Raw genomic sequence first — 26,095 nt, forward strand, 5'->3', positions numbered from 1 at the left:
TAACCTAAACAAGAGTAAGTCCTGAACCTCCTGGAAATTAGACAAGTCTATGAAGCCTAAACAATAGGAAAATTTTCACAGTGGAATTGTTGTGGGTTTTGCCAGAACATTGATATCAAGCACCTGCTTCAGAAACATAAACCTTATTATTTCTGTTTGCAGGAAACTTATTTAAAATCCAGTGAGGATCCTACTTTCAGGAATATCACTCTTGCATGCAAGGACAGAACTCTCCACATGGTGGAGTAGCTATTCTCCTGGGCAGTCATACTCCTTTCCATCATGTTCAGCTTAATACTGCTCTGGAAGCAGTATCAGTTCACCTATCTGTGGGGGGTTTCTAATCACAGTATGCTCAGTAGATTACTGCCGGGTTCTGAATTAAATGAAATGGAACTCAGTAATCTCATAATGCAGCTGCTCCTGCCCATACTCCTAATGGGCGACTTTAATGGATATAACACTCTGTGGGATAGCACCAGTATGTATAAATGAGTTTGTATCATTGAGCAAATGCCCAACACCCATGACCTCTCCATTTTTAATAATAGAGTAAATATCTTCTTCTATATGCCTACCTGCTTCTATTCTGCAGTTGATCTTACAATCTGTTCCCCTGCCATTTTTCGAAACTCAAATGGGATGTTGATGAAAATATATATGGAAGTGATCATTTTTCTCCTATCACACAATGTCTTCACAGGAACCATTTCCTCCTACACAGATGCCCATATGGGAAATGGACCAGGCTGACTGAAATACATTTTCTCAACTTGAAAAATTTAATACCGAAAAAGTCAACCAAACACCTATTAATAAAGCAGGGAAGTATGTCACAGACTGTATTGTCTGTGTGGCCACTACAGCATTCCCCAAAACATTGTGGATTTCCACTCTACCCAGAGCCTTTGTGGAACCGAGAGTGCCAAGCAGCCAAAAAAGATCATGATAGAGCATGGAATATATTTTGTAGATATCCTACCACAACAAACTTAATAGCATTTAAACATGCTCAGGCCAAAGCACATTATGTGAGATGTCAGAGTCGAAAATAATCCTGGATTCAATTTACATCATCCATTAATCAAACAACTAGTGCAGAAATTGTATGGGATAAAATTCGGAGGATGAAAAGAAAACACGGTTTGTTTATGTTAGATCATAATGGGTGTATTGTTGTTGATCCCAAAGCTTATTGCAGACATTTTGGGAGAAAACTTTGCCAGGATCTCAGCAATAGATTCTTATTCTGATTTTTTTTTTTTTTTTTGAAAGAAAAACAAATGCCGGCTAAGCTTTTGTACCAAGGGGATTGAGCTGTACAATTGGCATTTTGTAAACCCCCCCGCAAAAAAAACGTGAATTTCCACTCTACCCAAAGCATTGTGTAGTTGGCCCTGATGACATATGAGATGATAAAACACTTCCCATCATCTTCTACGGATTACCTTCTCTTACTATACAACAGAATATTTACAGGAAGAGTTTCATAAGTTGATTGTCATTGCTATCTCAAAGCCAGGCAAGGCCAACAATTATTGTCCTATTGCTCTGACTAGATGTCTTTGTAAGGTCTTGGAAAAAATGGTGAATGCAAGGCTTCTCTGGTACTTGGAAAGCAACAAACTTCTCTCTAACACACAATGTTGCTTTCGTACATTGATCGACTTTGGACCATTAGGTCCATTTAGAAACATCTATAAGAGACACTTTCTGAAGCGAGAACATGTGTTTGCAGTGTTCTACATGGAAAAAAACCTATGACACAGCTTGGAGATATGGCATATTAAAATATCTGTTTAATCTTGGTCTGAGGTGTGTGCGTGTGTGGGGAGGGTACCTTCCTGTTTTTATTAAGAACTTTCTATCCAGCAGTGTCTTCCAGGTCCAAGAGGCTCACATGTTATCTCAGCCATATCAAGAAGAGGGGAGGGGGGTTCCTCAAGGCTCTGTCTTAAGTGTGACCTTCTTCGCTATTAAAGTAAACTAAGTTACTGAACAGCTTCCTCTCACAGTAGGCAATTGCCTTTATGTCAGTGACTTCACAGTTTACTCTCACTCCTGTAACATGAGGGTCATTTAAAGACAACTTTAGCAAGCTGTCGATCATTTCTCTTCAAGGGCTCTTTGTTCTGCACATTATCTGCAGAAAAAAAGTGTCTGTGTAAACTTCTTCCAGAAACACTACACACCAATCCTGATTTAAGAATGGGGAAAACTATTATCCCAGTAGTTCCAGAGGCCAAGTTTTTGGGACTCATCTTTGACAGAAAGCTAACTTTCTTTACACACATTCGTCATCTTCGGGATAACTGCAAAAAACATTGAATATCCTCTGCACTCTATCCTCTACCGAGTGGGGTGATGATCAGTGTTCCTTGCTCCACATTTGTCATGTCTTGGTCTGTGTAGGACCTGCTTTCCTGAAACAAGAACATGTGGTTGTAGTGCACTTGTATATTCAAAACTTGATTATGGATCCTAGGTTTACAGTTCTGCAAGGGAGATCCTCCAGTGGTTGGACCTGATACATCATCAGAGTATCTGATTAGCTCTAGTGCTTTTTGCACATTACCCATTCAAAATCTTTGTTCTCCCTATAGACTGTGATCCCACCAGCACACAAATCAGAACACTTCCTTCTGGATATGTGGACTACCAAAAATCCATAAACGAAATGTGCCATTATGTCCCATTGTGGATAGCATTGATTCACCCACATACAAATTAGCCAAACATTTAGCCAAGTGCTCACACATTATACTGGAAACAATGGTATATTGTTTGAGCACAGTATGTATTCACTCAAAAAAACATGTCCCACTTTAAAGCCAGTATAAAAAACTTCACACTCCAATACACTGACATAATAGTCATTTTTGATGTCTCCTCTTTATTCGTTATTATCAATCTCAAAGATACCTTAGACCTCATCCTAGCCATTTTTCTTCCTGATATCGCAGCCCTATTTCAGTTCACCATAAACTCAGGCTATTTCATTTGGCAAGGAGAATTCCACAGATAGAGGGGACTGCCATGGGTTCTCTACCCCTGGCTAAATTATTTATGGAGTCTTTGAAGAAAAAGCCTTAAACTCTGCCGCACATAAGCTCACTGTCTGACTATGCTACGTAGATGATATGTTCTCCATTTAGCTGTATGGCATGGATACACTCCAGTTTCTTAGCACCTAAACAGTCAACACCCAAGGATCCAGTTTACCTTGGAAAAGAAAAACAACAGTCTACCATTTGTAGATACATTCACTAGCAGTCTCACCCCCCCCCATTCCAACAACATGGGATTATAAAAGCCCTATATAAAGGGCAAAATTAATCAGTTCAGATAACAGTACTCTAACTACTGAACTTGACCATATCCTTAACACTTTCTTAGCCAATGGCTACTACCCCAAAAAAATCCAAAAATATTAAAACCATGTAACTGCAACCTTTCTCTCCCCCTTCAAAGCAGAGATTACTCAAAATGATCACCATTCCATATATCCAGGCACATCGGAAAAATTAACAAAAATCCTAAGGAAATATGACCTTGCAACCAATTACAGACCACATAAGAAATTTGCATCTTGTATCTGCTTTACCAAAGACCAGCAACATCCCCTAGACCAACCAGGAGTGTACCAGGTCCCTTGCAGTTGCAAACTGTCCTATGGCCGAACAGGCAGGACAGTTTGCAATATCAAGGTATCTGAACACAAGGACTACATCTGGTTCCACGAAATAGAGCCACTCAGGAATTGCTGACCATGTTTTGGATGCCCTCCACAGGATATGCTGGAGGAAGGTCACTCTATTACACAAGTATGAAAGACTATTCCTTGGAAAGACAATGCCTCAGCTCTGAAAAACTTTCCAAAAACCTCAACGAATTTTGGAATCATATTTTAAGATCGTCAGTCCAACAGTCAAGACAACCCAACTTAACTCATTAGGGACACTGTTAAGGATTCTAGGCCCAACTTCTGCTTCCTTTATTCAGCCTCGTTTGCTCAGTGTTAGTGCTTGCATGCATATATCATTGTTTTTTTTAATCCTGATGATTGCAATGTAGCATTGCCAAAATATAGGAAGGTATTAATTAAAGTTTTTTATAATTCATATTCTAATTTACAGGTAACCCTCATATAACGCAGATGTTAGGTTCCATAGAAATGGCACGTTATATAAATCGCGTTATGCAAGACTTAGATCACATAGAAAAAGTAGGGTTAGGTTCCAAAATCTTTTTTTTTTAATTATATAAACAATAATGATATATCCAACAAAAACAATATTTTTATTTAATTCAGGTAATTCATGTAAGTTAAGAAAAATTATGAGACAAATGCATAGTATAAAATTATAAAAATTACAAATTGTACAAAAATTTCATTGCACATAATGTATAAATGTTTTAGACACCATAAAATAAAGCGCATATTTTAATCATCATCATCACTGTCTTCAGAAATAAAATTTCTTTAATGGGAATTAATGGGAATATATGTAAAAATTTTTACTCAAGAATTTTGAATTTTGTTCCAGAATGGCTTCAGGCCATATTTTTTTAGTTATCAAGAAGTCAGTAATAAGACTTTGCCTTTGCTTACCATCATGCTGCCATTTTTTATTAAGTTCATAATATGGAGCTAAACAAATATCCAATTGTCTTGTGAATTTTCCCGACCGCTCCATTGAGGGATCATTATCTCTAAAATAACCAACTTTCTTGCCAAGTTCAATCCTTCTGCTAATTTCTTTAAACTGAATTCTTTAAGAGACTCATCAGAACTTTCCCCACCATTTTGTTCGACGCCATCCATTAATTGTACCAGTCCCTCCTCATTTAAATCTGTTTCTCCATCAATTAATTCACTAATTTCATTTTCAACCATATCGCATAAGCACTCTCCACGAAAAATGTGTGCGACGTTTATTATACGACATAGCTCAGCATCCACTGGAGGTACGAAATTTTGTTCCAGAACAGCTTCAGGCAATATTTTTTTCCAGCAAGCATTCAGCTTAGTGGATTGTAATTTCTTAATGAACAGAGAAACAATTTTCACACAATTCAATATTGAAAACTTTCCATGCTTGAGGCAGTGTCATGTTTGGATTTGATTCCAATTTTTCCAAAATTAATTGGAATGTTCGCCGAATATAATATGACTTAAATGTTGATATTATTCCTTGGTTGAGTGGTTGAATAAGTGAAGTAGTATTAGGCGGCAAAAAAAGTTATTTTAATATTCGGATGGCTTAAATTTGTTGGGTGGTCTGGTGCGTTATCTAAAATTAGTAGAATTTTGAAGTCCATATTTTTTTTCTTTGTATAACTTTCTACATCGGGTACAAAACTTGAAAAACCAATTTTCAAACAGCTAGCTGTAACCCATGCCTTTTTGTTGGCCCGCCAATAAAAAGGTAGGGTGGGCTTGCTGAGCCCTTTCATCGCATGAGGATTTGCGGATTGGTTCATAAACATTGATTTTGTCATGTGATCACCTGATGCATTACTACAAAATAGTAGAGTAATTCTATCTTTAGAAACTTTGAATCCAGGAGCTGATCTTTCATTTTTTGAAATATAGGTGCGTTTTGGCATTTTTTCCAATATAACCCAGATTCATCTGCATTGAATACCCGGTCTGCACCATAACCACCTTCTTTAATGATTTTTAAAAGTTCTGCTGGGTATTTCCTGGCAGCTTCAACGTCTGCTGATGCTGATTTTCCCTGGATTTTAAGATTATACAACGAAAACTGCTTTTTAAAGTTTTTGAACCAACCTGTACCAGCACAAAATAAATGCTGAGAGATTTCTTCTGAAGAATCTTGATCAAGTTCTTTTAAATGTTTATAAACTTTGAGAGCTTTTTGCTTAATAAGATGTCCATCCAAAGGAGTTTTCTTTTGAGTGCAATCATCTATCCAAATCATTAGAGATTTCTCCATTTTTACTATTAGAATATCGCGTAACACTTTCTCGGATTTTATGTTCATTTTGTTTGATTGTTCGAATTGTTGATTCATTGAAATTAAGAGTGCTTACAACAACTCCTGGTTTTTCTCCAATTTTCAACCGATCCAAGATTTTAATTTTTTCTTCGAGAGAAATGAATTTTCTCTTCAATGTTGGTTTTTTCCCTTTTGTTGCAGTTTTAGTGGCCATTACAATAAAAATAAACTTTGACAGAAAAAAAAAAGCGTTACATATGTATGTAACTCACCAGAAAATAAACTGCTCAGCTTGAGAATAACACGCTTATGATTTTTAATGCGCTTTCCTGGCAGAAAACGAAGAAAAATTTTCAACAATAAACACTTTATACAGTAAACCCTAGATGGCGAACCAATAGCACTCGTGCCAGAGGTGGCAAGTCTGAGAATTTTGCTGGCATGTCATACAGGTGATATCCTTTTATACACTTATAAATTATTCAACTTTTTTTAATTATTACAATACGTACAAGATGAATTTTGTTTTGCACAAGAGAGCAGCTAAAAGACGTGCATATGATTGGTGTGGTATTAACAAAAGCTCACGCCACCCAAAGACAAAGGCAACTGACAAGTGTTGAGTTGAAATGCTAATTCTGATCATTCGAATTCCATAACATCCGAAACTGTCATAAAAAAATTCATTATTAGTTTTAACACATTCGCAACATGGTGTCATTTATCATTTTGGTGGAACTTCTCATTACAGACCGGCTCAACTCATACAAAAGTTTCAACCCTTGGTTGAATTTTACGGCTGCTTGTTTGTATTTGAGGTGGCAGGCGAACTTACACATTCATTATATGGCATGTTTCAATTCTTAGTAGAATTTTATATTAAGTTAGCCTTTGCAATCTGTCATAATGACATCGAGAATTTCAAATGCAATAAAACAAACACTTATTTCATAATTGAAACATTGGACAATAGTTTTTAGTTAGATACTGTGTTTCGGTGCAACATATGGTTTTTGCTTGAGTCTATACAGCATAGTTTCTGTGAGAGGGGACATGCGATTCATTAGTTAGCACCGTTTTTATTCCAGCTGTCTCTAATTGCACTATTTGTTGAGAATCACGCAGACTGCAAAACCTCTGTACAGTACCTTATTCAGTAATACAATAAAACTAAATTCGATACTTATAACTACTTACGCGATACGGGCAGACACAAATTTAACGAAGATAAAATTTGATTTTTAAGTCCCGCGGTGAAAAATATATGAAAAAAAAATGGGTTACTAGAAATTGTTGATCGCATTATATCGAAACCACGTTGAACAAGGGTTACTACAATTTGTAGACCGCGTTATATCGAAACCACGTTGAACAAGGGTTACTACAATTTGTAGACCGCGTTATATCGAAACCGCGTTGAACAAGGGTTACTACAATTTGTAGACCGCGTTATATCGAAACCGTGTTGTATAAGTATCGCGTTATACAAGGGTTACCTGTACATTGTGATTTCCTGAAAAATTAAATGCTATGTAGTATCCTTGGTTTTTTAGGATATCTGATATCATATCTTGGTATAATTTTTACTCAAGATGCTACTAAATATACAAATCTCAAATCCCCCCCCCCCCAAAAAAAAAAAAACCTAGAATATTCTTCTCACATTTTGATTGATGCACCACATACCTGTCTCAATATTGTTGATTGCTCAAGAAAGGTCAGTTAATCTCCTTGATGCTCTCTCTCTCACAGATTCTAGTGACTGTCTCAGTTGGTTTCTTCATAAAGTGCAGATACTTCTATCATTGCTCAGAACTGGCATCCATTCACCATTCCTGTTAAACCTAAATAACACAAGCAACAGCTGCCCATCTCATCGCCTACACTGATGGATCATCTGATAAAGCACTGAATCAAGGAGAAGCAGGAGTTTTATTAATTCTACCTGGAGGCAAGAAAACATAAATCAAATCTACAGCTGGCAAAATAGCTTCAAACTTCACTTGTGAATTAACAGCCATACAAGCAGCTCTAAAGTTATATCTCTCTAATCCAGTAATAAACATTACAGACGGAATAACTATCTACAGTGACTCAAATCTGCATTTGAAGTATTAAAGAAGGAAAAAGCAGTACTCACACAGGAAATTCATGAACATCTAACAACTTTAAATTTGAAAAATAAGTACTGTACATTGCAATGGATACCAGCTCATGTAAATATTGCAATGAGAGAGAGAGCAGACAGACTAGCCAAAGAAACAAGACACTCACCTCAAAGATTACACCCACTATCACTAACTGATGCTAATTCTGTTGCAAAAAGAAGACTGTTCAAACAATCTATTAAGAAGAAGAAGCACGAAATCAACAGAATTAATGAAAATAGAGAAATAATCACAATCGTCACCAGACTAAGGACGGAACATTTTACAGGCATGAAAATTCAGCCAGACAGTGCTAGAAGCTATGAAATATACAAGGACTATCTAGGAGTCGAATTAACACCCGCCCATATCTATTCTTGTCCAGCAATTGTTGCTGCTCTACAGAAAATTGACAATAACCCTATAGAAAAGCTCTACTCCATCAAAGTTCAACAGATTGCCAAAGCAGTTCTACAGGTTCATGGTCAAACAATTCAACAGACTCAACAACAGCTGGCAACATCCATTTACAGTTCAGATGCTAATACACTGATATACTCGTTCAAATTTCATTCTTTTTGTCTGTCTTTGTAACAGTCTTTATCATGAAATATTCCCCAAAGACTACAAACTTTAATTGTTCAGAAAAAAAGAACATTAAAAATTCCTTCTTTATTAACCCCTGTCTGCACTATCATTTTAAAATAGTTATTTATGGATTTTATCTTGAGATTTATGATATTTAGTGGAATAATATAAATTGAAAAGATGAATTTTAGTCCTTTGCATGTTCAAAGCTTAAGATACTGCATGTACTAATGTGACACCTTTATAACTACCATGCTGCAAAATAGTAGTTTCTCCTGACTGCAAATTGAGAGGTGGAGAGGTAAAAAGAAAACAAAAAAAAAAACTTAGTTTTTTTCTCACTTTGATTTGAGATTTGTTTATTTAGAATAACCAATTTAAAGTTGTTTAGGATAAATAACACTTCTTTAGTTCCTATGAATTTGCTGTAGGTAATTGACTGAAAATGATTATAATTTATTTATTTATTATTATTATTTTTTTATTGAATCTTAACTATGGAAGTCATAAACCTGTTGTACATTAGCTGTGATGCACTAAGGGTAGCTGGCCTGGTTGGCCAAGTGTTTAGTATACCGTTCTCCAACCAACAGGTCGCAGGTTCGAATCCTGCTGTGAGAATGGATGTTTGCAATTGTCTTATCCCATATACTGCTGTAACCCTTGATATGGTGCAGTATGACCTTTACAGTCCCTGTGCCATTAAAACTATAAATCTTCATCCACAGCAGCACTAAGGGTTATGTAATTGAGATCTTACTTGAGAGACTAAGTGTGGAACTTTTTTCAAATGACTTTAATAACTAGGATGTGCTTTAATAAGTAGAGGGATTCCAATTTAAGCATGTGCACCACTGGTTTTTATTTTTTCAATTCAATTCTATTGTTGTTCGTTAGTTGCACTGATGATGTCTTATGATACAAGACGAAATATTTACATAATAAAAAAGTTATTTACTGTGGCACACATGTTATTCTATAGTTATGGATACCCCACAGGTTTTACTGTAAATAAGTAGGATGAAGTTCCACACCTGGCAGTAAAGCCAACTATCTTCTCATGATTCACAAATATCTGTGCCTGAAGTAGGATTTGAATCCATGACCTTATTCATAGAGCAGAAGTACAGCCAACAGTGCTATTGTTTCATTGGCTATAGGTTTACAAACATGAAAAAACTCATCTCACACAAATATAGATAATCACAATTTGGTATATATGTATGCACTTCGATAGTATGATTATGATTTTTTAATATATAATTTCATTTTTTGCCTTTGCCATATGTAAAATATTTTTTCTGTTAATGTCTTTAATTTTCGGACATTAAAATAAGAACACTTAATGCAATTTTCAGTAGTAAATTTACTGATTTCTAGCATTTTATAACTTTTGTTGTGGAAAAATAAAACATTTTTTTTTAATCTGGAAACCATCATGTGAAAGGTGAATGATTATTATTTATTAAACTTGATTTTATATATTTATTAATGTTTTGTGTATTTTTTTTCAGTAAAAAATAGCATTGTATGTCCAACAGGCAAGTTAAACCAATATGATGTATAATTTTGTTGGGTTTTTAGCAACCAGTTCACAATAATTCCTATTTTGGTGGGCTCTCTGACTACAGATAAAGAAGTTGTGTATGGAAATATCTTCAGCAAGTACTTGGCAGATCCAAATAGTTTATTTGTCATCTCATCAGATTTTTGTCATTGGGGTGAGTAAGAAGTTGATTTGTTATATATGTCACAAATAACTGAAAATTTTGTAAAGCAATGAAACTTGCTTATATAATATAAAAGTGCCATTTAGTGTTTTTTGAATAGGAACAAAACAAGGAGAGTTCTGCAATTGAAGTCTTTCATGTAAGCAACCATATCATATAATATATTGTATCGTATCATTTTTTTTTTTTTTTTTTGCATACATTAACTTTAAATCATAAAGATCTAGGTTTTGACCTAGAGTATATTTTATTTGTTAATATATAACTCACTCTCAGTGTATACATAACGTTGCAGAATCTGGTGAACCATTTTATCTGGATCAGGAAAGGAAACTTCTTCCACGTGCTGTTTTTTTTGAAAGTATACACGTGTGTGTGGGGGAGGGGGGGGGATTTAGTAGCTTATTGGGTTTGTAACTGTGTACAAATATGGCCATATAAATGCTGCCCATATTTTTATAGATATGAAGAAAGTAATAATGGGATGATTTACAAGTTCTAGTAGTTTGAACAGTCATCATGACAGTTATATCTTAAAAAGGCATAAGATAAATAATTTCTATAACAGAGTCAAATGGGTTACTAACTGTATGGTTTGCCAAGCAGGCATTTCTATTCCAGCCAATAGGATATGGATTCAAATTCCATATTTGTTTTTTTTACCTCCCTACTGGCCAAGATAAAATAGTGATGAAATAGTGAGACCACATTGCACTTCTTATCCATGTTATTCTATAGGTGTTACAGAATCATATCCAGATTTAGCTGGATGCCTATAGACATCATGGTTGGTTTGGGGATTAACGTGAATCTCACCCTGGTTAAACAAGGCCACTGCGGTTTTGGCAAGGCACCAGGACAAATAGTGAAACGTCAGCTACTGTAACAAGCTCCAACTCCACATCACATCAGAAGAACTAAAGATAGGAATCATCAATATAAGTGTAATAAAGTAATGCTGTTCGTGCCATTGTAATATAGTCTTTAATGCATTATTTTATTATCTTTACTATTATACACGTTTTTCTATATATTTTCCTTTCTTACTCTGCCTATGTTAGTAATATCTTTTTATCTTTATTCTATACTTTACCGTTATTCTGATTTGCTGTGCACGTTTTCTCTTTCTGAATCTTTCTTGCTTATATTATTACGTACTACGTTTATCTACCCTTTGCACTAAGAGTCTTATGCCTAAGAGACTAGAAAATTTATTTAATTTAGACTGCTTTACTACTATCATTCAATTAGCATAAAACTCAATAATACGGCCGGCAGATTTCTCTCTCTAACACAAATTCCTTCAATAAAACTTTACATAAACAGTCGTGGTCTATTCTTTTACTTAACTTTATGCTTCGGCTATCTTACTTAGTTTCCCGCTCACAAGTCTGATTTATTTAGGAACAGTGCAGTTGTAAAAATAAACAATCAGGCAGCACACTTTTAACAAAAAAATCAAAACACATTTTTATTTACATTACTATGAAATATACACGAATTTAAATATTAGGGAGATTGCTTTCTCTATCCATCTATAAAAATTTTTTAGCATAAATTAGAACCTTTTTACTTCAACATTAATTAATGTCTTTTAACTCAAAAACTTAACTCTCTGTTTACAAATTTAACTTATTAAACTCCTAGTTTACTTGCAAAGAGGTTAAGTTACTTAACCTAACCTTGATATAAAGCTTGCAAAAGTAACTTAACTCTGTTAAGTTACTATTGCAAGCTTTATATCAACTTCAAATATGTCAATAGATTCTCTTAATGACACTTCTTGTTACTGTTAATCTAAATCTTAAGTGTCCAACTAAAACACATTATAAGAGGAATTGTACAAAGGTATATAATTTATAAAGGCTCTGTATTGCACATTCAGTCAAAAGTCTTTCACTAAAAGTTCTATGGCAATTCTTTCAATTCAGATTTCGAGCTTCCTCAGGAATTCTTGCATCAGCAGTGTCTCATTGAAAACATACCGGGCTGTGGACTCGTACAGCTCTGCAAAAATGTTGCTCTCCCACTGCGAAAAAAATAAAAACTTCCGAGCGAAGGTGCTTCGGGTAATTTGCCTTACCTTTTCTCCTCTGTTTGTGCACACCGAAAATGCCTGGATGACTGTCGCTTTTATCTGCCGTCTTGAAATAGCTTGAATTGCCATGTCTACTAACTCGAACTGCCGAAAACTGTCTTAGCAGGATCCCCTCTCTCTGGACTGGAAACTTTTCTTTGGCTATTGGAACCGCCTTTTGGCAATTTGAAGCTCTGTTTCTGCAACTGCTGGAAGCGGGAAGCTCTCTCTCTCTGGCGACGTCTGGAACCGGGCAGCTGTTTTCTCTAGTGACTTTTGGATCCGGGAAGTCCCTCTCTCTGGCAACGTCTGGAACCGGGCAGCATTTCTATGCTTGGCTCTGTCCCTTTATATTATGCCTTCTCTGAGACCTTGCACGAAGTTTGTAACCCCCGAAGAATTCGGCATGATTCTTTCATTTTAAGTTTCAAGTTCGGTCAGCTCTTTGTTCTCTTCTGAGCTTTCTGTTGATTTTAATTTACCGGCCATCGGCAAATTACAATCAACAGAATAAAATGACTGACTTTGGAGGTGTTTACGTGCAGAACTTGTAACCCTTTCTCATACAAAAAAAAAGTTTATAAACAACCTTTCTTATGCTGCCATGTAGATCTATTACATACAGCTCCAGTGGCAAAAACATTGCCTTTGTTTTTAATATAATTAAAACTAACATATTCTTATTAAAGGAGTATATACAGTTAATTTCCAAAGGGCTATTTACAAAAACATCTAGTACAAAATATACAGAGACAAACAAGGTTTAATTTTACATCATTCTTATGGGACTTGACCTAAGTAAAAAAAATCAATGTCATGTGCTTTGGAATATTTAAGCTACAATCGAGTTTTTACATAAGGAGTATTAATGGAAAGAACATAGAACTTGCAGAAGAATTTGGAAAGTACCACATAGACATAATTGGCATTACTGAGACAAAAAAAGACAAAAACAGATGAGATCTTACTAGATAATAAGTATAGGATGTTATCAATCAATAATGATCAAGGAATGGAAGGAGTAGCAATAGCATTCAACACCAAATGAAGATAAACTTCTTGATTGGAAGGCAGTTTCAAGTAGAGTTATGTGGGCAAACTTCAAAATGGGGACATGGACAATGAAACTTATTATTTGTGCCTGTGATCCCACAAAAGGTTCTTCCAAGCAAGAAGTGGAGGAATTTTTTTCAGTCATTAGAACAGGCATTTGATATAAAGAAAATGGAAAAAGTGATCCTTGTTGGAGATCTGAATAGCAGAGTGGGAAATGACTCCCACCAGGCATATAGGAACATTTTGGAAAAATTTGGAGAGAAAGGGAAAGCTAATAATAATGGTAAGTATTTACTGGACTTCTTCTTAGGATGGATTAGTCATTCCTAACACCATGTTTCAACATAATGATGTACACAAGTTCACATGGAGAAAAGACAAGAAACAAGAAAAGCCTCATTGACTACATCATTGTTGATAGTGATATCTTCATGCTCGTTCAGGATACAAGAGTGTATAGAGGATTTGATATTGGAAATGACCAGCACTAAGCAGGATCAAAATGGATATCACATTGAAAAGAACAGCATGTACAAAAAGTTGTAAAAACTGTTCAACTTTAATTCTTTTTAAAAGTAAATTGTAGACTTGACTATACAAACATTATTGAATTAAAAAATTGAAAACAAGAACCAAACCTTGAAGTCTCAGTGGAAACTCTGAAGAAGACGTTGATTCAGCTAGGGAGATATATGGTGAAGTTGTTTGCAAGGATAGAAAAATAAAAAACCATTGTGGACAGAAGAAGTTAAAGTAGTAGTCCTGGAAAAGAAGAAAGCATACCAATAGTTCCTAGCAAATAAGTCAGCAGATACAGAGAAAAATGTATGAGCGCTAAGCTGTGTTATAGTAGCTAAACAAAAGTCACGGGTACTTTTGTAAGAATATAGAAAATTAAAAATATTCAGGAAGGACAAATGTTCTGGAGGTTATTGAAGAAACTTAGAAATGGAGGAAAGAGTATTGTAAAAGGAATCAAAGATGATAAAGGTGACATGAAAACTGCAGATAAGGATATCCTAGATGTCTGGAGTAGTTACTTTGAAATACTGTTAAATGAACCAAGCAGTGACAGAACCATAGTAGAAAATTTTCAAGAGGAATGCAAAGAGGAGTACATATCAATACTCGAGGTAGAAAAAACCATCAGAAACTTGAAATGTGGAAAGGCAGCTGGATTAGAATTGATGATATTTGACCAGAAATGCTTAAGTGTGGAGGTATAAAATTTTGCACTGGCTACACTGCTTAATTCAGAGGACCTGGTCAGAAGGTCAAATTCCTAATGATTCGGGTAGAGCTCTCATAATACCCATCTATAAAAAAAAAGGGGAATAAAACTGAATGAGAATTGCAGAGGAATTTTTCTAAGTGTTCCGGGTAAGATTTATGCATGCATTCTTGAAAAATAAAAAAAAGGTTGAGAAAGATTGTGGAAGAAAAACTTGCAAAAGAACAAGCTAGGTTCAGGCCAAATAGAGGTTGTCACTTAAAGAAAAATAGTTGTCAAATTGCCATGATTTCTCAAGGATCTGTACCTAAGTTGTAGATCTGGAAAAGGCATACAACAAGATGCTTGAAAAGCTTTTCAAAACACTGTAGTTATGACTCTAATGCTATAACAAATTTCGCATGAAATCAGCAATAAAAAGACCAAAACTATGAAATTAGGCAGGATCATAGAAAACTTCAGCTGCATTCTGAATGGAGATCCTATAGAACAAGTGAAATGTTTCAGCTATTTAGGCACAGTTTTTAGTGAAGATCGCAGATGAATCTGGAAATAGACAACAGAATAAGCAAAGCTGGTATAATGGGTAGCTAGCTGAATAAATTTATATGGATAAGAGAAAAATTAGCCATAACACCAAACTAGCAGTATACGAGACAGTGTTTAAACCAGTTTTAACTTTAGAGGTAAAGCACTTGATCAAAGACTAGAGACCATAGATATGAGTTTTCTGAGAAAGAAATGGGGTGCGAACTAGTGGCATCAGTGCAGAATCATATTAAAACAATATATTAGAAAGGAACTTAACATTATTAGCATTCAAGAATGTGACAACAGAGCTAATTTAAGTTAGTATGACCACTTAAATAGAATGGGCGAAGAAAGGTTAGCAAAACAGGTATTTGATGCCAAGATGGCAGGAAAGAGACTCAGAAGAAGGCTAAGGTCTAGCTAGATTGATTTGGCCAGAAGTGACTTAGAAACATGAAATGTTTCATCCATCCATCAGTGGCTTTTAACAGGCACTTGAATCTCACTCACAAAAGTGCTGTGAAAGCTATTCAACTTTATTTATTTTTCCAGTCAGGTTTTCACTATGGTCTCACATGGGAGATGAGTTTTCAGTATCTTTTCTAGGAATACTCAAGATCTGGAAATAAATGTTAGTATCTTTGAAGAACAAAATTACAACCATGGAAGCCTTGGATTAGAAATGAGATACTTCAGTTAATAGAAAAATGAAATAGAGGAAGAAAAAGGAACAGTTGAAGACTAAGGAGCAAGATTAAAGAAGCCTGAAAAAAAAAAAAAATCAAAGGAGAATGAATAGAAGAAATATGTAAAGAAGTTGAATGTAAATTAAAAGTAGGAGCTGACAAGGACGTATATTAAATAATAGATGTGTACACTTGCAATCCCAAAACAAAAAAGTAAAGTTGTATGAGACAAAGAGATAGCATAGAGATGGATGGAATATCTTCTTGAAGACTTATTTAAAGGGGAAATTTGAATCGTGAAATTATCAAATCAGGATAAGAAGTTGAAAAATGAAGTCTTGAACGAGAGATATTGGATGAAAAAATTAAAAGAGTGATTACTGAATTACCTAACTAGAAAACTATAGGAACAGATGTAATTCTAAAAAATTTTAGATGTAATTCTAAAACTGGAAGATGCAACACAAAAAGCCTTATTTAAAATGTTTAGGCTAATTTGTGATGGGCTGATCCATTATTAATGTAAAGAATTGCTGTTCAGAAGATGTCAGAACATATTAGGAATGACTAAAACAACAGACTTGGCTAAAATTTGGAAGGATGGATCTATATCCACAGAAAGAAAGTCGAGAATTGTGGATCTGCTGTTTTTTCAACAGTCACTTATGGATTTGAGACTGGGAACCTAAAGAAGTCTGATAGGAAAAGTGCTTACACAATATACTGGCAATACGCCTTCACACAGAAAAAAAAAAAAAAAAAAACTCGGCTCACTTTAAAGCCAGTATAGAAATCCTCTCATTCGAACACACTGACATAATTGTCAGTTTTGATGTTTCCTCCTTATTCATCAATGTCCTACTCAAAGATACCTTAGACCTCATCCAGGCCAAATTTCCTCCTGATATCTCAACCTTATTTCAGTTCACCATGAACTCTGGCTGCAAGAAATTAACATAAACTGGGTTGTATATTGGCCAAAGAATGCAACCTAGTTTATGTTCATTTCTTGCATTCAGTTGATGGTCAAAACAAATGCTGAATCACTATGAACCCAGGCTATTTTGTTTGATAGAGGGGGGGGGGGGCAGCCATGGGTTTTCCACTCTCTCTGCCCCTAGCCAACTTCTTTATGGATACCTGTGAAGAAAAAATCTTAAACTCTGCTCCACTGTTTGGCTATGCTATATGGATGATGTGTTTGCTATTTGGCTGCATGGCTTGGATACACTGCACAGTTTCTCAACACACTTAAACAATTAACAATCCAGTATCCAGTTTACCTTGGAAAAGGAAAACAACAGTCTCCCTTTCCTAGACGCTCTGATTGCATGCCAGCCTGATGGATCCCTGGCTTTCTGTTTATAGAAAACCTACACATACAGGTAGATACATTCACCAGCAGTCACCCCCCCACCTCCTAACAATATGGGGGATTATTAAAACCCTATATAACAGGGCAAAATTAATCAGTTCAGATAACAATGCCCTAACTACTGAACTTAACTATATCCTTAACACCTTCTTAGGCAATGGCTACAATGCCCAAGAAATCCAAAAAATATTAAAACCAGTTACCCGCAACCCCGTCCCCCCCCTCCCCCTTCATAGCAAAAATTACTTGAAATCTATCACTATTCCATATATCCGGGGTACATTTGAAAAACTAACAAAAATCCTAAGAAAATATGAGCTCACAACTAGTTACAAACTAAGTAAGAAATTGACATCCTTATCCCCTCCACCAAAAACCAGCCACTTTCCCTAGACCTACCTGGAGTATACCAGGTCCCTTGCAGTTGCAAACTTTCCTACTATTGCAGGACAGCCAATATCAGGATATCTGATCTCAAGGATTACATCCAATTCCACCAGTATACAGGCACTCACGACTTGCTGATTATGCATTGGACACCCACCACATAATGCACTGGAAGAAGGCAACTTTATTACACTGCAGCAAGTACAAGTACGAAAGTTTACTCCTTGAATCAGCCTCGGCTCTGAAAAACTTCCCAAACTTCAACAAATTTGGATGCATGAGACTGTCCCAAATTGGGAAGTTTACATTCTAAGATCGTCAGGGTCATTGGGCTGACGATCTTAGAATGTCCTAAAAGGACCGACTTCAGTTGCCTTTCTTCAGCCTCATTTGCTTAGTTTGATATGTGCCTGCTTGCACATATCATTGTTTTGTGATCGCTGAAGATGGCAATGTAACATTGACAAAATATAGTAGTTTTTATAATTAATAATTTAGTTTACGTTGTCATTTCCTAAAAAATTAGAAATACGTTGGTTAGACATACAAGCTTATCTACCAGAATTATGATAGGAAAAGGATAGCTGCTTTTGAGATGTGGTGTTACAGAAGGCTGTTGAGAATATACTGAAAGGTAGACAAACAGATGGGTGCTAGAAAGGATCAGCAGAACTTTAAGGCTCCTTCAGGATATTGACAGAAGAAAGTTGAAATATTTTGGACACGTTGAAAGGATGGAAGGAGGACTTCTCAAAACAGTAATAGAAGGTAAAGATCCTGAAAAAGAGGAAGGGATAGACCTTCATTGAGATGGATGATATGTCTGCAGTGACTGATTTCAGAGTGTGGCACATCGCTGAGCATCTGAGGTGACCATATGGCATCTGATGATGTCATATGGTCACCTCAGATGTGAATGGATGGATGGAGGCTAATCTATCAAGAAGGGCAGGAAGTATTTGATTTCTATGAAAGTCTGGTGGTAATGATACCCAAGAAAGGGTGGGCAACAGACTGTAAAAATTATCAAATGTTAAGTTTACTCAGTCGTGCCTCAAAGATCATACTAAATATAGTGAAACAGAATAAAATCAAAAATTGAATGTTATTTAGATGATCAGGATTCCAGAATGGTAAGGGAATTAGAGAAGCAATGCTAGCAGTAAGAACAATAATAGACTGAAGAAGTGAAGTAAATAAAGCTACATACATTGCTTTTATAGATTTAGAAAAGGCATTAGTTAATGTATAATGGAACAAACTTTTCAAATAATGAAGGAGATTGGATTGATGGAAGACTAATTAAGAAATTGTATACCAACCAGATAAATAAAGATATGAATGCAGGAACATGGAGCAACTGCAAAAATAAAGAAAGGTGTAAGACAAGTTTGTATATGGTCATCCTTACTTTACAACCAGTATAGAGAATCCAATGAAATTAATAAAAGATGGAATGAATGGGATTACTGTAAGTGGAATGCAGATACATATGAAACACTTTGCTGACGATATAGCTTTATTAGCTGAGAATTAGCAGAATTTAAAACAGATACACCAATCCCTCTATTAATGCACCTAATGTGTTCTTTAAAACAGGCGCATTAATTGAAAACTCACTAATTGAATATAATAACCTATGCGAAAAAGTATAATTTGTTCCTCAAATTTCTTTTTTGACCCTTAATTATTTTTATAAAAGAATTAGGGTATGTCTCAGGACCTAGTTAAAGGAAAACCATGAAGCTGAAAGACAATAAAACATATTCAGAATATAAATTTATTATTCTGCTTCTTAACAAAGAATTGAGCTAACGTAGTTTGGCGGACATTCTGTTTCTTTTTTTTTTTTTTTCATACAACTGACGGTATGGCCCTATTGTCTCTTCTTCAAATTTTACTGGTTCTCTCTTCACCAGGGTCAGTCTCTAAGCATTGCTGCTTAAAAACTTCGATTGTATGAAAAATATTTTCAAATTGTTTCTGTGAAACCTCTTTGGGCTTGTCAGTGATTAAATTTTCTTCATATTCTTCCGGATTTTCCCACTGTGCATCTAAATTTAGCAGGTCTGAATTACTCAACTTCTCAGAATGAGATTTAATTAACTTAGATCCATTTGAAAAGCCTCTAAAATCATTTGTATAATGTGGAAGAACGTACTTCCAAACAGCTCGCATATTGCTAGTAGTAATTTCATTCGACTTTATAACCTGGCTGAGATTTCTCTGATTTGGTTAGAAAAGTCTTGGAAGGCATTCACTTCCAAAAAAAGGCCAATTTCATCGACATTAAATATTTGTTGATCACAATAGTCCCCTTCTTACACAATTTTCTTCAAAATCTCTGGATATCTCATTATCTGCAATTGCAGCTTCGCCTATGATTAGAACATTATGTAGGCTATTTCTCTTTTTGAAACGCTCAAATCACCCAGCACTAACGTGGAATTCTTCTTCTTTTCCATCATTGATAGCCCTTTCTTTCCAGGTTACAAAGAGACAATGCTTTTGATTTAATAAGGCCAGTGTTTAGTGGGATTTGTTTTTGGTTACAATCTTCGATCCATGTAAAAAGACATCTGTCTAATTCAATCATTATAATACTTTGATTTCAAGTGCATGCATGATGAACTTGAAGCAGCCTTACCTTTCTCTTTGTATTCAGCAGTTGATTCACCCATTTTTGTGTTCTTGTCCTATCTTTGCTCTGGACTTGCCTTGTTCATTTTTCTTTATTATTTTAAGTTTTTCTTCCAATCGGATTACTTTTCGAATCATTTTCACACGTCTAATTTTTACTCATGATTAAAGGTTAGGAAAATAATTTAAAATAAAAAAGTAAGGAAAAAAATTGCACGAGATATGATCAGCAAAATGCTATATAAAGCAGACGACATAAATATTGGCGGTAAATTTGGAACATAGTGTACATGGAAATAGTGTAGTATGCCATTAAAAAATAACATTTGTAAAATGTTTCAAATCGGTAACGAATTTATTTCATCCTGGTGAGTGATTTTTTAAAATAGTTAGTATAAAAATGTATTGATAGAAAATTTTTAAAATCTGTAACATTTATTTTTAAGATGTATATAGGTGCACTAATCTAATTTGGGTATAGAAAAAAAATGACACACTAATCGAAAACTCATTAATCTAGGGATTGCTATGTTATCTAGGATGGGTGATGTTTTATCTGATTATGGACTTAAATGCAGCAAAAATTTTCGGAATATTGCAACGCTTATACTGCGTATTTTCTGCATCTACAAAAAGGTGGGAAATTATACAAAAGCATTTAAATATTACGCTTAAACCATTATGTGATACTCGATGGGAAGCCAAAATAGATGCAGTCAAAGCAGTGTATACACCTGGAAGAATTTATTGGTGCAATTAACGATAACACAGCAGTATCTGAACCTAAAAGTCTACTAGATTCATTACAAGGAATGCCATTTATTTTAAGCTTATCGGTGTGGTTTACAATATTGTTAAAAATTAATAGTATCAACAAACTATTTCAAGCAAAAACAATTGTTCTTGACTCTGCTTTTAATTTAGTGAATAAAATTAAAAATGAAATCCAAAATTTAAGATCAAAATTTAACACATTTTTAGACGATGCAAAAATGATAGCACGAAACTTGAATATTTCCGAAGACTTCCCTGAAAAAAGAATTCGAAAAAGAAAAAGATTATTGTGATTGTGATTGATACTGTTATTGTACAAATAGATGAGAGATTTAAAAATATACTCAATGTTATTTCTTATTTTAAATTAATCACTGATATAAAAACATTAGAAAAAAATGAACTATAAAACCGCTCAAGGAATTTTGTAAAATATTATAGTAAAGATGTAAATGAAGACTTAATCCAGGAAATTGATTTGTTACAAGAATTGATCTTGGACCAAAAAAATGTAAATAACATGTAAGACATATTGCAATATATATTAAATAATAGTTATAATGAACTATTTCCAAATGTGCTAAGTGTATTGAAAATTTTCTTTACATTACCAGTTACTATAGCAAGTGCAGAGCGTTCTTTTAGCAAATTAAAATTGATAAAGAATTATCTTCGGTCAAGTATGTTCGAAGAACGCTTAAATGCACTTGCTATATTAAGCATCGAAAAGGAAATTGCCAAAAATTGTAATTTTTCCGGAAATGATTAATGTCATAGCAAAAAAAAAGTCGCATATTTAAATAAATACATATTAAGCAATATATGTGTTAGTAAAACTAGGTCCCCTAAATAGTAGACCTATTTATTTTTTATGTGCTTAAATTAATTTTTTTTATTACATTAAACAATAATTAATTGTAAATAGTTTTTGTGCACTGGTTGGTGAGCCAGGTTACTTTTGTTTGTGTTAAATATTTATTTATTTTAATTATTTAATACTTTTGTTTTGTGTTCAGTAAACGTTATGTTAACTTGTTATATTTCGAATGTATTTTTTTATTTTTTTGTTTTCCTGTGCAAAAATCATTTGCAGGTAAGAGGTTTTACAATACCTTTATTTCAAATCCTTTAATTTTTACCTTTGAAAAATATTTTAGGGCTCCAGAAGGTGTCTTGCACCCAGGCTCCTTTATAAAGAAGGCTGGCCCTGCTACCAGTGTAGAACACATTTTTCTTATTTCTACATCTCAAAACCATATCTTTATAATAGATTGTATTAAGTTATCCTTTGTATCACAATTTAATTTTTCACATCTCTTTTTCACTATGGCCCACAAATTTTCTGTTGGGTTAATGTCAGGAGAGTGATCTGGCCACTGAAACAATTGGATGGTGTGAGTTTTGAAGAACTCCTTCACTTTTTTTGGAAGTCTGGTATGGAGCAAGATCCTGTTGGAAGATGAGTTCTTTGTCTTTCTGGATCTGTGGGACCTTTCTCTCCTCCAATATTTTTATGTATTGGTCACTTTTCATCATATCGTCAACAGGCACAAGTGATCCTGGATTGTCTTGTGTAAAACAACCCTAGAACATCTTTTTAGCTGGGTGTTTGAGAGCTTTTTCAAGGTGGATGTTAGGAGTCTTCTCGGCCACTGATTTGCAAACATAGGATACCCGTTTTCCTTGGACAAAGAAATGGCTCTCATCTGAGAATATGATCTTTTCCCACTTCTCAACAGTCCAATATTTGTACATTTTTGTCCACTGGAGCCTCCTTTTCTGCATAGCCTTTGTCAACAGTAGTTTTTTCTTTTGGTCTGTGCACAGTCCTCCCTGCTTCAAACAATCTTCCATGGACTGTCATGTCAGAAACATTAATCCCACTAGCTGCCAAGTCTCTATTTAAGTTTACAGCAGGAGAAAAGGTCTGTCTCCCTAAACCTCTTTGAAATCTCATTAACATTACCCAAACCAACACCACACGCATTGGCAATTTGTCTGAATCATGGATGTGTGCTGAGAAAGTGCACGTATTTTTGAACACTTTTTTGGAGATGTATTCAAGTGTATCCAATGTCAAAACATGTAGCACTCAACAAAATAGTGAACTAAAACCAAAACTGAAAATAGTAAACCAAACCAAAACCACTACTTTTGTGAACTGAAACAAAAACCAAACCCTAGTCATAAATTTCATGAAAATTCAGCTTGTTTGAATTAATTTGTTTGCTACTGTACATTCCAAGTCATATCCGAGACAACTTTTTTGGTTAAATGAATGCTTTCTGATCCAGGGTATTTGGAATTGATAATATCTCCAAATAGTAACAAGTCAACATTGAAATGATGGTTACTGTCCAGACTGAAATGGAAGTTATAACCAAATAAAGCTATATAGAGTAGATCATTTCACTGTAATATAAGTGTTCTGCTTTCCTTCATTCATTAAATTGAATGTTCTGTGAGAATTAGTTTGAAAACATATCAATTGATTTTATTAGACTGTGTTTGATAAAAAATCAGTTGACATACTGCTTTCAAAGTAAGAAAAATTTTTTTACTGAAATGTTTTTTAATCATAGAATTCTGTTTTTTTCCCCATCTTGGCAACAGCTGTTTTCCCACCCACTTCTACTAGTAGTATTTCCATTTTCAATCACAACATGCTGTGTGATATTGTAAATTTTCTCAGATGGGCACTTCATACTCATGCTTGTCATTATTAAAATATATGCCTGCCACTATGAGAAGTAAATTCTTACTTGGCTAAAAATATATAATTCTATAATAAATTTAGTTTAATCCTTTATCCAAGTGTGTGCAAACAAAGTTTGTGCCTGAAAGTATCTTCAGGACTGGGGCGAAGTGGTACAACACCGGGCGACTCCTTGCAAAGGTGGAGCAAGCTACCAACACTCCTATCTCAGTATCTCCCACAATGCAAAACACATCTCCTTGTGGATATGTATAATGTTATGCATTAAAGGAAGGGCCACTACCCAGACTAGTTTCGACCTTTATTGAGGTCTCTTCAGTGGGAGCCATGCCCAAGTGGAGATACCAAGGCAGAAGCATTAGCAAGGTCATCTCCTCCTATAGGAGTTGCCAAACGGTGTGCCACCTTTTCATTAAATTACTCTGGATTTAGAGAAAGATGTTGAAAGTTTATTTTTCATTTGGTCAGACTATAATAAATTTAGTTTAATCCTTTATCCAAGTGTGTGTAAGTGGCCCTTCCCTTAATGCATAACATTATACATATCCACAAGGAGATGTGTTTTGCATTGTGGGAGATACTGAGATAGGAGTGTTGATAGCTTGCTCCACCTTTGCAAGGAGTCGCCTGGTGTTGTACCACTTCGCCCCAGTCCTGAAGATACTTTCAGGTGCAAACTTTGTTTGCACACACTTGGATAAAGGATTAAACTAAATTTATTATAGTCTGATCAAGTGAAAAATAAACTTTCAAAAAAAAAAAAATATATATATATATATATATATATATATATATAATTCTGTGTTTTTCCCTCACCATATTCTTTATGCCTCGGCTAATATTTGTCCAAATCAAAGTATTAAACTATAAAAAAAAATGCTAAACAGAACAAATATCCTTTCACTTTCAGAATTTGTTTGGTTATAACATGGTAAACATTGCTACAGGCATTCAGTAATTTTTAGGTAATCATATGTTATTAATTTTAGTCTTCAATAAAATACACTAGGAAGGGTTGTCCACATAGACTGTAAGGAATGCGGAAAATTGATTAGGTCTTATCTAATGTCCAGTCCTTACATTCTTGTGGTGCACATCAAGACCTAAACAGTAGAGTTTAAACTATAAACAAACTTCATTAAGTACTGTAAACTAATGTTTATGCTGGCTGGTGGTGGTGCAGTAGTCAGTTAACAAGACTGTTTTCACTAGAGGACCAGGGAAAACATTGAGAAGTCAGTTATCAAAACAACTTCAGACTCAACAGAATACATGGTATCATTGGAGAAGAGATGGTGCTAGCAGAGGAATTACCAAAATGCAGTGTCAACATATTGGACTTACCAAGACGGAAAAAAAAATTAAAACTGATAAATAAGTTTAAAATGTTATATTTAGGCATTAGTGATCAGAATAAGGAAAGTTTAGATATAATATTCAATATCAAACATGAAGATAAACTTCTTGAATAACAGGAACTTATTTGTGCCTATGGTCTTGATGGTACTAGTTGAGAAGAAGTTGAATTTTCTAAGATACTAGAGAGAGAGAGAGAGAGAGAGAGGCCTGGTTGGCTGAGCGGTTAGCATACCTGCTCTCTAACCAACAGGTCATTGGCTTGAATTCCCACTGTGGGCATGGATGTTTGTGATTGTCCTACCTTGTGTACTGCTATAACTTTTGATATAGTGCAGTATGATCTTTGCTGTCCTTGCATCATTAAAACAATAAATCATCATCAGCACTAGAGAGAGAGAGAGTATAGTTGACATGAAGAAAAACTGGTTCATGTTGGAGGCATAAAAAACAAATGGGAACTGAATCCCAAACATAGAAAAATATGCTTGGAGAAAAATTTAGAGAAAAGAGCAATGCTAATAAGAATGGTAATTACTTTCTAGCTTTCTGTTTATGATATGGACTAGTCATTACAGACACAATATCCCATTATAAAATGCTAGGATCTCCACTGGGAATGCAGTTGATGTCTTTCCCATGTTCTTGCCTATTTTCATTATTTACCACATTTATTTAATTCTGAAAATGTATATACTTGATTTATTTGGGATGTATCAAAACCTGATTTTGATATCAGTTTTAATGTGTGTTTCATACAGATGGCAAACGAAAATGGCTGTCATAAGTGTAAAGTTATGCGCTTTGGCATGATTAGAGTTTCTGTGGCATATATTAG

At 34.8% G+C, this 26,095-nt stretch overlaps 1 protein-coding gene across 2 annotated transcripts in view; it reads left to right on the forward strand.

The window, feature by feature from the left end:
• LOC150101675 (protein MEMO1-like) overlaps window positions 1-26,095 on the forward strand; it is a 193,340-nt gene that overhangs the window by 91,368 nt on the left and 75,877 nt on the right. For both annotated transcript variants that reach the window (XM_090401000.1, XM_090401001.1), the window contains exon 6: window positions 10,283-10,419. In XM_090401000.1, the coding sequence (XP_090257126.1) occupies window positions 10,283-10,419 (137 nt within the window). The remainder of the gene's footprint in view (window positions 1-10,282; window positions 10,420-26,095) is intronic.

The sequence above is a fragment of the Typopeltis vanoorti genome, chromosome 11, assembly GCF_054136105.1.
Source record: "Typopeltis vanoorti isolate ZY-2024b chromosome 11, IOZ_Tvanoo_1.0, whole genome shotgun sequence".
Lineage (NCBI taxonomy): Eukaryota > Metazoa > Arthropoda > Arachnida > Uropygi > Thelyphonidae > Typopeltis > Typopeltis vanoorti.